Source organism: Podarcis tiliguerta, assembly GCF_965153285.1.
Source record: "Podarcis tiliguerta genome assembly, chromosome: 12".
Taxonomy (NCBI): Eukaryota; Metazoa; Chordata; class Lepidosauria; order Squamata; family Lacertidae; genus Podarcis; species Podarcis tiliguerta.
This window is the reverse complement of record NC_139545.1, coordinates 26,712,756-26,725,183: the sequence shown is the minus strand read 5'-3', so window position 1 is coordinate 26,725,183 and position 12,428 is coordinate 26,712,756. Positions and strand designations below refer to the sequence as shown.

The 12,428-nt window shown below is 46.9% G+C and overlaps 1 protein-coding gene and 2 long non-coding RNA genes across 4 annotated transcripts in view; 2 read left to right on the top strand and 1 right to left on the bottom strand.

Annotated features, from left to right (window-relative positions):
• The first annotated feature begins 4,507 nt into the window (after positions 1–4,507).
• On the top strand, positions 4,508–6,210 carry LOC310660644. The gene is made up of 2 exons (XR_014503565.1): positions 4,508–5,587; positions 5,676–6,210. It is a non-coding gene; the product is annotated as an uncharacterized lncRNA (long non-coding RNA).
• LOC310660638 lies at positions 5,050–9,929 on the bottom strand. 2 transcript variants are annotated; one of them, XR_014503554.1, is made up of 2 exons: positions 7,933–9,929; positions 5,050–6,244 (listed from the first exon to the last, which is right to left on the bottom strand). It is a non-coding gene; the product is annotated as an uncharacterized lncRNA (long non-coding RNA). The 2 variants fall into 2 exon arrangements; XR_014503555.1 differs by having other exon boundaries at positions 5,050–6,007.
• A 39-nt stretch (positions 9,930–9,968) lies between these two features.
• The window catches only part of ITGB8 (integrin subunit beta 8), a 46,166-nt gene continuing 43,706 nt past the window's right edge, over positions 9,969–12,428 (top strand). The window contains exon 1 of the mRNA XM_083405392.1: positions 9,969–10,837. Coding sequence (XP_083261518.1) covers positions 10,705–10,837 — 133 coding nt within the window. The 5' untranslated portion in view covers positions 9,969–10,704. The remainder of the gene's footprint in view (positions 10,838–12,428) is intronic.

The following is a 12,428-nucleotide window of genomic DNA, read 5'->3' as shown; positions in this document are numbered from 1 at the left end:
TAACCCGAGGTACCACTGTAAATGGACAAAAACACAAAGATTCACAAAATGTCTAGGGCTATTCGTACCCCTGCATGTCCCCCCCCCCCCAGAAAAAAGCACTGCCTATGACACAACACCCTTGAGTCTCAGGCCCTGCTGCAACTAAATCACTAAGCCTTAATGCATATAACTGAAGGAACCATATATTGCTTCCCTGCTTCCCCCTGCCTCTACTTGCCTCCTTTTCCTCTGTTTTTCTTCTGTGCTGAATGTTATAGACAGTAAGCTCTTCCAGGCAGGGACTAGTCCATTGTGCTCCATAAAGTACTGTGCACAATGATGATGCTATATCTAAATCATGCTATGAAATAACTAGATAACTGGAGAAGTGTCATCTCTGCTTTCTCCCTCTTATCCTTCCCCTAGGTTTGTTCCTAGCTCCACTAATCCTAGGCTTTCTATTCCTTTCTGCTCCCGTATACTTTTTCCTCCACTGTCCCTTGTTTTAAAAGTAGGTTATCTCTGCCCATGCTGCTTTCAATCTGATTGTAAAGCTCAGGGACAATTTAACAAGGCAGCGCTAATGCCCTCGAGCTTGCTGCCCTGCCGGAGGTCTCTTGGGAGCTGCACTGGCTGGTACAGCCATGTACCCTCTTGCAGACTGTGTGGGGCTGAGCAGGGGGATTACTTAGGAAGGGATAGACACAGATCGCTCTCTCTTCCTTTTGCCTGGCTCAGAACAGTATTGGTAACTGCAGCAGCTCAAGCAGCTATTGCATCTCAATAGGAAATCAAATGGAGGAGACTGGTAAGAGGAACGGAATTAAAGGAATGGAGGGCAAATCTGGAAAGTATGGATGGGGAAGAGATGTGAATGCAATTTAAATCTGATGTTAAACCTGTACAGTTGGTAGAGCATGATACTCTTAATCGGAGGGTCATGGGTTCGAGACCCATGGGCAAAAGATTCCTACATTACAGGGAGTTGGGCTAGTAGTTGTAGTCCTTTCCAACCGTACAATTCTATGCTTCTCTAATAAGGTGTGTCAACAAGAATCTGTCATAGGTATAAATATAGGTAAAGGTAAAGGGACCCCTTACCATTTGGTCCAGTCGTATCCAATTCTGGGGTTGCGGAGCTCATCTCGCTTTATTGGCCGAGGAAGCCGGCATACAGCATGACTAAGCCGCTTCTGGCGAACCAGAGCAGCGCACGGAAATGCCGTTTACCTTCCTGCCAGAGCGGTACCTATTTATCTACTTGCATTTTGACGTACTTTCGAACTGCTAGGTTGGCAGGAGCAGGGACCAAGCAACGGGAGCTCACCCCATCACAGGGATTCAAACCGCCAACCTTCTGATCGGCAAGTCCTAGGCTCTGTGGTCTAACCCACAGCACCACCCGCGTCCCAGGTATAAATATATCCATAAACTAAAACACACATAAATCTAACAGAATGATATATAAGGTTTGCTGGTTATGTAATCCAGCCTTGTATTAGGCAAGGGGGCTCAAGACATCACTGTGGCCTGTTCCGTCTCCTACCCACCATACTATTGCCAATAATAATATCATATGCAGCTGCTTCACATGTAAAACTCCAGAAGTGCAACTTACAAAGGCCTGTTCTGAATTTTGAGTTGAAAAGGTGCTAAAACCACAAGGAGGAAATGCAGTACTTTTACTGTATGTAGAGATATAGTTCAAAGATCCACCTGCTGCCATGGCCCAGTGATGATAAACATGTGTGGGCAGAATAGTGTGCAATATGTGGAACAGAACTATTTTCAATGATGAACTATTCCAGATAGTAACATGGTGATAAATACAATCATTGTATCTTGCAATCGTAATGTAATCATGTTGATTACATTCTTACATAATATACCTGTGTAAAGTTTTTTTAAAAATAAAATAAAATACTGGGGTTGGTGGGTCTTCAGTTATGAGAATATTTGCCAGGAGTGTGCATTATGTTTGGATGAATCTCAGCTCCTGAGGAGAAGTAGAATACTGCATCTCAGAGGGATTTTCGGCTTATTGGAGGTGAAGCAGGATGTGTACACTGAAGAGAGTCCAAGCAGGGACCCCTGAAGCACTTCGTGGCACCTTGGCAATCCAAAGCAAGCTTCCGCTGAAGGCAAATTAAATGTCTTTAAACTTACCTTAATGCCAGGGTGGGATGATGGAAGAATAGAGAGCAAACATCAGAGTTGGAAAAAGCGGGTGGAGAGCTCTATTGAGAGTGATGGGATTCAAGTTAGCTGCAAATATCTTCTCCCAGTGGTTTCAATGGGATTGAAGCATGACTAACTTTCTTTGGATGGGGGCCAGAGTGTATTTTTAAAGGCAGGCCAGATGGCAGCTCTTCCACTTGAAATTAGAGAGGGCGGGAGGGGGAGTTCTCTCTGCGCATGTATGTGCAGGAAAAAAGAGCAGCTTTCTATCCTGAAACAAAAATTATGTGGTTTTTTGTTTATTTTGTAGAGTTCTATCCCACCTTTCCAAAAGGCCCTCAGGCAGTTTACAATAAAAATAAGCAGCAGCAGCAATGGTATAGTTTGAAACAGGTCATAGAAGGCCCTTGCTGCTAAACCAAATAATAGAAATTATCTGTGGTTATTGCAGGGGTCGGTAGCTGCTTTCGAGCTACGGTAGTTTTCCAAAGACATCATAGGTGTCCTCTGGTGAGGTACTCAGAGAAAAATGCATCTAGATTAAGATGTAATAATTAAGCCAGTAGTAAATTATATTTATTAATTTAACTAACAATAGGGACTCAAAGTAGCCTCTGGGACTTACTCTGGCCCCACCCTTATCTTTAGGCCCCACCCTCACCAATAGTGACTACACCCCCCCTCATACACGTTGGTTTGGCTGGAATCTTTCCTTGAATTGTGATAATGTCTCTCGCTTGCCTGTGTTGAGGGTGAAGAAATGGGGGGGGGGTGTTGTTGAAACCTTTTGCTTTTGCATTGGTGGAATGTACGGTACTATACAAAAGCAAGAGCTGCATCCATTGCTCTGCTTGCCGCCTCTGGCCCCAATCAAAACTGGCATGTCCATCTCCAAAAAAAGTGACTCATGAGCAGCCCCATCCCTGGTTTATCTTGTCAAAATAACGCACGTCTCCCTTCTCAATTCTGACTCACCCTTTTCATGTTCAAGTTTTGGCTGCTGGTTACTTTAACTGAATCGTTCAAAAGCTGTAATAAAAAAAAAAACCCTTCAGTTAAAACTATAAAAGGTTTTTATAAAAATTGAATAGAAATAATGCATCCTTAACCCTCCCCCCCCCCCCCCCGATGATGGAGAAATTGTGGTGGAATTGGTACATTTTACGATTGGTCATGCAAAGAAACATTCAAATGCTTGTCAGTGGTTTGTTTTATTTTTTAATTTTTTTATTGCTTTATACAATTTAAAATTCTCATAATCTATATAATTGATAGAAAAGACAAAAACCCGCACACCCATTCTCCCCCCCACCCCCCTTAACTTCCCCTTTATGGGGTTTTTTTGTGTGTGGTAAATATAGTCCTTCTGCTTACATTGTTATATCTTAACTTCATATTCTTTTATCTAAAAACATTCCCATTCTTATCGTTATAAATCATCTCTTTAAAAGTACTTCTTATACTTAATTATATTCAAACATTGTTCCTTATCTTTTACATTCATTTCGTAGTTGTAGCAAGTCTATTTCGTTACAGTATTTCTGCAGATACAACATGTGTAATTTCCAGACTTTTTTAAAGTCTCTATTGTCTTTATCTCTTAATCTTCCTGTAAGTTCTGCCATTTCTGCATATTCCATCATTTTGGTTTGCAAGTCCTTTTTGTTCGGTGTTTTGTCCTCTTTCCATTTTTGAGCAAGCAGAGTCCTGGCCGTAAATGCTGGTGAGAGGTTTTTAATGAAATAAACCAAACAACTGGCCAAAATATACAAGTGAGCCCTCCATTGCCATTGTTGTCTATTTTTGATAATTTTCAAAATATTTGTAGAATCATAGAATGGTAGAGTTAGAAGAGCCCACAAAGGTCATCTAGTCCAACCCCCTTTGCAATGCAGGATTTATTTATTTTTACCAATGTGGGGCTCAAACCCATAACCCTGAGATTAAGAATCTATGTTCTACCGACTGACACTGGCGGACAAAGGTGGGGGCGGGGGAAGCGGTCTGCACCAGGTGCCATTCGGGGAAAGTGTGCCATCACGGTCCCCCCCCCCCGACCAGGATGCACGCCATGCCCCAGGGATGTGTGCCAGCCACACCCCCGCTCCATGTGCTGCAACATGGAGCTCCGCCACTGCCAACTGAGATATCTTTTTAAAGAGTTAATACTTTTCTTTATCGTGGCAGCTAGATTAATAATCGCCAGTTTCTAAAAGCAGTCACACTCCAACCTGCTGAGTCTGTGGTACAGTGGACGCTCAGGTTGCAAACATGATCTGTGCGGGATGCATGTTCGCAACCTGCAGCGGCTCATCTGCGCATGGGTGGGTTGCGATTTGGTCTTCTGCGCATAGGCGACCCCCGAAACCCGGAAGTAACCCGTTCCAGTACTTCCGGGTTTTGGCGGGTCCATAACCCAAAAAACCGCAACCTGAAGCCTCTGTAACCCGAGGTATGACTGTATAAGGAAATGTGGCAAATTGCTCTGATGGAAAATCTTACCTTTTCTTCTTCTTCTTAAAGAATGGCAAACTGGCACATGCAGCGTCTTACTTGGATGTGTCAGGAGTCTTGGAAGCTTCACTACCCAACGTTCTCCTACAAAGGGATCTTGGGCTGGTTTGGAGGTCCTAGCAGGGGAGTGCAGCTATCGCATACCCTTGACCGAAGAACAGTACACTCCTTCAGTCTGGGATTCCTGTCCACCGAGCACGCAGCTTCAGGAGGGACGCAGGAGGAGCGGTGAGGGAGGAAGGGGACACCCGCCTAGCCAGCCAGATCAGCCTAATCAACCCTGGTGATCAATGGGGTGACAGATGTCGCAGCCAGATCGCCCTCACATCTTACCTTTAAAGTAAAAGGCTCAAATAAACGGTCCGGAAGCAGATGAATATTATGCCATATGGTGTAAATTTATTGAGAATGTAACTAAATCTGACGGCATTCTTCACACACACACCCCACACACAACTGGAAAATTATGGACTATATTTGACATAGATACAGAACCTGCTTGCCATTGATACTTGTTTGTTTTGTTGTTGTTGTTCTGTTTACTTTTATGTACCTTAAATGTGATGTAAAAACTTAATAATAGAAGGTCTTTAAATATTATTATTAGTAGTAGTACATTTATATACCACTTTTTATCTTCCAAGGATCTCAAAGTTGGTGTACACAGCTCTCCTCCCCATTTCATCCTCACAACCACCCTGTGAGGTAGGTTAGGCTAAGAAGGTCACCCAGTGAGATTCATGGCTGAGTGGGGAATTCGAACCCTGCTCCCTCAGGTTCTAGTCCAACACTCTATTACACCACACTGGCCCTAATGGCCTACAGCTGCTAAGTTTTTGTTGGTTCCAGCTTCATGATTCTGCCCTTTCAAAATGTGCAATTCAGTAAATCTATATAGCATGTAGGGCGAATAGTCTATAGCAGTCTTGGCCAATCTGGTGCTCTCCCAGTGTTTTGGACTACAACACCCATCAGTCTGTGTCATCTGATGGGCTATGTAGTCCAAACATTGGGAGGGCACCAAGTTGGCCAAGGCTGGCCAAGCATCAGCCTTACATTTCGAGGTTATGCAAAATGTGGGCAGTTTTGGGATTGGACGTGTTGCCGCCAGATTTCTGTCATCATGAAACTAAACAGAATAGCATTGTCCTTGAATAAAATGTGATGCCCTTAGTAAAGGGTGATGTCAGTGAATGATTAGTCAGATAACATACCTGAAAAGAAACAGGGAGGGGGGAGTTTCCTAACCTTGCCTTGGCTTGAAATGAAGGTACTTTCCACTTACTCAGCTGCAACAAATAACCTTTGAGTCCTTCTATGTATTCAGTGGTCACTGAAAGAACAGAAAAACTGAAACTCAGAAGAGCAGTTGGCTGGCAGCTCCGTGGGTTTTGTGCTTTCTTTCTTTTTTCATTCTTAATCTGAGGCAGTCCAAATCAAACACTTACTGAAATATTAAAGAATGATATGCAGGAGGTGGATTACTCACCAAGGAGAATGCATCACCCATTGCTGAGAAGGCATCCCTGGGTAAAATTTAAAAAAATCACTAGAAGAACGGAACCATACTCTGGAAAATGAAAGGGAGAGCAAAGGGATAAGATTTATTATGCACTTGGAGTGGGTGGAAAAGAGTTCATGGCCATTTACCAACTTTTATGAAAAGGCTGCCTTCATGTGCAAGAGGGCAGGGAGGACCTGGCAACAGTGTACATAAGGATCTATCTTTCAGCTATTGTTCTTACATCATCTTGTGGCCATTTTATACATTGGAGCAGGGAACCTCAAATCCTGGACTCTTCCCAGGCCACCATCACCACCCCATCCCCAGTCCGCAAGTGATTTTGCCTGGCTAGATGGTGTCCTTGAACTCTGATATGTGGGTGGGTGGAGGACAGAGAGGGGCATATATGTGCAGAACAATGGCATAGCATGGCTTGCCAGCACCTGGGGCTACTTGGAGTGGAAACTGATGGAGTGCGCATGTGCATTCAACTGCCTAATGGCATCTGCATCACTAGAAGATTGTGGCCATAGAGATAAGAAGAGTCGTTCTGTCATCTGGAGAGGTCACTTCCTGGTTCACATGGAGAAGCCATGCTCAACAGAGTCTAGTGACAGAGGTACTCAGTTGTACTGAGGCAGCACCGGCTGTTGCAATTTTGTGTCCCCAAACAATTTTGTGCTCGGGGCAATCTCCCGTGCCCCCCATGCTACACCACTGGTACAGAAACTGGCCTGCTGACAAAAGTAGCATTTGTATTCATTGCTCTGCCCACAATTTAATTTGGTGCCTCCCACCACTGGCACAGTGGTCCTGAAAGGTTTGCCCAGAAGTGAATGGGCTAAAAAAGCTTCCCCATCCCTGATATGTCCTAACCCCAGGTGCCAAAAATGCCAGACAGGCTTCATGGAGTCTAATAAACAACCCGGAGTTTCGTTCAGCCTGTGGACCAAACGCTTCCACCAGCAAGTACTGTACATGCACACAACCTCAGGAAATTCTTGCATACAATTCTCTGAAATCATGTGAGAAGGGGCCACTGCTTGGAGGAACAGCATCTGCTCTCTGTGCAAAAGATGCTATGCTCAATCTTTGGCACCTACGGTTTTTAAAAAGACCCTGGCCTGAGAGCTGGTGCCAATCAATAATGGATTAATTGATAAATAGTCTGAGGCAGCTTCATTTGTTAGACGATAGACAGCCTGTGAATGACGTAATATACTGGATAAGGGGGCATGACTTCTAAGCAAACTTGACCATCAACAGATGTGCTTTTGGAAATTACCTTGATCTAATCTTAATTTGTTTATCTACAAATTATAATACTTAACAACATGACTACAAGGACACTGGAAACAAGGACTGTAAATTGCTTCCAGATGACCTGCTTATTGAGCATTTGTTTGCACAAAGTTTGCAGGGAGGTTGTGCAACATCCACTGCTGTCAAATAACTGTCGCCCCATTGCTTTTCATTGCCTTTCCCTATCACTCTACTCACTGCACAAAATCCCATTGGCGCGGGCTGAGAGCAGGGGATTTTGCACAAGAATGCAAAATCCGCTTTAATTATGCAACTGGAATTTACTAGTATACAACAGAATCTCATCCACAAAATAGCAACGGTCCAGAAGTGGCCTATGTTGCATACCACAATCCCTGACTTAAAACACATTATATAAAGGCCCCATTGAGCTCAGTGGGATTTACTTCAGCACCCTGTGTTTAGAATAAAGAATACAATCTGATACCCACCTGGCAATGAGCTTGGCTGGTGTATCCAATCTCACCTGCTTGATGGGGCAGAAAGCCAGATCTGCTTCCTCTTCTTTGACATCTGGAGTCCCAAACAGAGGACCTCTTCCTCCATCCCTTGGTGCCTGTTTACCAGCCCACTACCTCCTTCTTCCCCCTTCCTTTCTTCTTGCATTTGGTGCTGCCATACAAGGCCAGATCCTGACAGAACCAAGAGGTCCATGGCATCCCTGCATATTATGACATCAGAGACGGGGCAGGTGGCTGTAGTTTAAGAAAAAGACCTGGCAGACCAAACAGGGAGATCTGGTGGGTCAAGTTCAGCATGCAGAGTGGAGGTTCCTTACCCCTACACCCAGATCAATCCAGGGAATCTCCATTGAAATATCTTCTCAAGTAGCAGCAGTGGCGTGGCATGGAGGGGCACAAGGGTGGTTGCCCCAGGCGCAAAATTATTAGGGGTGCAAAATTTCAACAGCCAGTACTGCCTCGATACAGCTGTGTGCTTCCGTTGCTGGGCTCTGTTGAAAATGACTTCACCGTGCGACCAGGAAGTGTCCTCTACAGACAACAGAATTACTTTTCTTATCTCTACGGCTGCAATCTCGTAGGTGATCCAGACACTGTTAGGCAGTTGAATGTGTATGCATTCTCTGTCCGTTTCTCTCCCTCACACTCACCCCCATCCACGCAGCCCCGGGTACTGGTAACCCACGCTATGCCACTGAGTAGCAGGCTTGAGAAGGACTTTGAGATCTTTGGGAAGCAACTCTGGACATGATTATCTGATTCTCTGGGAGGCAGCTTCAAAAGGGATCTGGGAGGAACTGACAGCAAAGAGTTGTGGGTTCCTCACTCCCTGAACATTCAACTGCTTTCCATTCCATTCTCCCAGCAACAGGGAGCAAAGTCTCAAACAATTGCAATTGTAGCATGAACAATTGTGCTGCTTGATGAATAGTCCACATTGTTTTAAAATAAGCCCAGACCTGGGCTTATAAAAATGCTATTAAGACTTTGAGTGATGTAAGAATATGGGCTAGCCTTCCCCTGAAGCAACATGGAACAATTGCTCCAAACAGATTCCTAACCAGAGTGCCATGTTCATACCTCTCATTTCTTCCTGCCCTAAAATAACACAGAGAGTTTGAGTGTCACCGTCATTTTGAACATCCCAGGCTTGCGGGGGGGGGGGGGTGTCTCGCTGTCAAGTAAATTATATTAGGATTGCAGCCTCAGCTTCAGGGCGGGAATCCAGAGCAGCATACAGGCAAAACTGAAACCGAGCAGAGGAGGGCAAACCCAAGCAAATGAATACGGTGTGTTCAACTGAGGCCCCACCCCAAGGCTCAGCTTCAGAACCGGTTTGCGTCAAGACTCTTCCTTGGAATTGCAAATTATTAATATGAAGGATCAGCTCATATCATGGTGCAGAATGCAGTCATTCAGGACTCTCCCACCACTCCCTGCTGCTTCCACAGTTCTGGGAAAGGGCTTTTGTGGTAGCGTTAAGAAGGCTCTATGATTTGCTTGCTAAGAAGTTCCCGCCTGTTCCCACCAATTGCCAGCTTATCCTGTTTTCGGTGCAGCTTCAGCAGCGACACGACAGGCAGGAATTCAACAGGTGCAGCTTCGTCAACACTGCACGTGCATCGAGGCAACAAGTCCTCAAGTTTCAGAGCCGGGTAGAGCTGTGTTACGTGTTTTACCATGGCACTCTCCACCGAATTTCTGCACAAGTCATTTCGAGCAGCAGCAGAAGAAAAAGAAGGCGGTAACTCCCTTTGTTTATATTCCCCAAATCCTGCACAGAACCGTAACAGAAATCAGAGCTGCCCCCTTAAATCCCACTCCCCCGCCGGTGCTTCCTGGCTCTCGTGGATCCTCGCACCGGACTTTGAGCGGCTTCGGGGTCCGGCTGACCTCGAAGGAAACGTGGGCTGCCTGTCAAGCCCCGGCGCGGGAGGGGAGGGGGCGGAGCTCGGCCTGAGGAGCCCCCCCCCTCGTCCGCCCCCGCCCCCCGAGCCCCCGCCCCCGGAGGCGCATTCCCGCCGGGAACAATGGAGCCGGCGATGCCGAGCGCGACAAAACAAAGCGCGGTGTGGGCGAAGGCTGCGGGCGCTCCGCCCCTCGCGTCCCGCCCACGCGACCCTCTTCGCCCGCCCTCGCTCGTCGGGAACCTGCCTGGCAGCATCCCGCGCCGCCGAGACTGACGCTTCGCCGCCAGGCAGAGCGGAACGCGGCTACCACAGGGGCTCGGCTGGCCTGTGCGCGGGAAGCCCCGGCGGCGGCGGCGGCGGCACGCTTTCCTCGGACGCCTCGGCCGCTTCGCCGCCCTCGAAGCCGCCTCGCCTTCCCTTCTTCCCTCTCGGCTGGGAACTGTTGCTTCTTGTCCCGCGTTGCCAAGGAGCCGGGCGCCAGGAGCGAGACAAAAGCCTTTTGTGAAGGAGCCGCGGCGGCGGCGGCGGCTCCCTGGGAGAGCCGGGCCGGGGGGCCGAGGCGGATGGAGAGGCTCTCCGGCAAAGCAGCGCGCCGCTTCTCCTGCCCTCGCCGGGCTGCACCGGGCTCGGCCGACCGGGGGGCGCCGCCGCGCTCGCCCTGACATGTGGCGGCGCTGCGCCTGCTGCTGCCGTCGTCGCTTCTCCTCGGCTCCTTACCTGCGCGGTGGTGGCGGCGGCGGCTGCTACTCCCTCCGCCCCCTTCGTCCAAACCCCGCGGGCGAGAGCTTGGTCGGGCCCCGGGCGCGAGGCGAAGGGCCGCCCGCTTGGCGCGATGTGGACTCCGCTCTTGGGTTGTTCCCTGACGGCTGGGCTCGCCGCCCTGCAGAAACGCCCACGAGGTGCTGGCCCGCTCCTCGGCTTCGCCTGCCTGCTCGCTGCCCTTGTGCCGGGCTGGGGCCAGAGCCGTAAGTTTGGGTCTTGGTCTATTCCCTTCCGGAACAGGCATTCGCGCCATCTCCACGATGCTGCACCTGACTCTCTGGTGGCTGCGATCCGGTTGCGCACTTACCTGGCACCGAAGCATCTTTAAGATCAAGGCACCTAAGCCCTGAGGAGTTCAGTGGCCAGGATGCAGCTTTGGCAGGGTCCATGTCACTCGATGGAATCTGCTCCTAGAAAGCTATTTGACAGAAGTAAAAACAAAAATGTGGGGAGAGGGAGACGTAGGAAGTGACCTTTAGTGGCTGGGTTGGGGAGGTTCTCTGGTTTGGGTGTAATAAAGATTTCCACCCAACTCTGGGTTTTGGAGTTCCTGCAGGAGTTAATTTTTGAGTAGTGAGGGGGAATAACCATTTCATCCCTAACAGCTCTTATGAAAACTTCCGAGCCATGTTTAATATTGCATCCAGATCATCTGCTTGCGGGTCAGGTGGCTGCAACATCCTTCAGGTGTATCTGGCTCCACTGCCATAGGAGCATAGGAAGCTGTCTTATACTGAGTCAGACCATTGATCCATCACTGTCTGTATTGTCCACGCTGACAATAGCAGTAGCTCTCCAGATTTTAGACAGGATTCTTTACCCAACTCTACTTGGAGATGTCAGGGATAACACCTTTTGCATGCACTGTAACACTGAGCTGTGGACGTTCCCTTTGTTGAATGCAGTTTAATGTTCTTCATGTGTAACTATCCAAATACAGGTGCTAAATTAACATGCAAAATCAAATATGAGTGTATTATTGCCAGTAATCGCCCTTGTTAATGGTCGTTGTGCTTATTTCGCAACTCATTTTAATTGAGTTGTCCCAGACCGTATTTTTTACACTTCTTTGTCACTTGACTCCACTGTTTGCAACTTTTTCTCTTTCTCCACCCATGTATATATAAACCTAACTGAAGATAATCCTTCACACATCTAATGAAGTAAACTCAAAAGTCCACAAAAGCTTACGCTGTGATAAAATTGGTTAGTTTTTAAGGTGTCGCATGACTCTTTGTTGCTTTAACAGATTCTTCTGACACTCCAGAGAGAATAATTGGGCAAAAGGGTCAATGCAGACACCTCTTTGCTCCTGTAATAAATAGCACATGCTGAGAAGTAACCTTTCAGTGGAGAGGTACAGTTATTCTCTTGTTCTGCAGAGTGAAGCCTAACAAAGCAGCTGTAAACAGGACAAGTGTGGTAGATTTTTCCATTATATGCATTTAGCCCATTGCTGAGCCAAAATCTCAGAGAGATAAGGCGTGTGTATTCATTTTTTTCTGCCCTTCCCTGAAATAATAATAAAAAATGATAATAACAATGGAGGAAGAGTTGCAATAAAAGGCTGGGTGGAGTTCTGTAGAAACAATTGTTGCTGTTTAAGCTACAGAAATAGAAAATATGTAGGTGGTATTTGTATTGGATTGGGGTTTTTTTTTTGTTAAGAAGAATGCATAAGCTTTCATGTTACACAGCATTTTGTTGTCAGGCAAGTCAGAGAGGCAAGTTAAATCTCAGCAATTCACAGACCAGGGTTGGTAATGCACACAAATATTTTAGACAGTGTGGCCT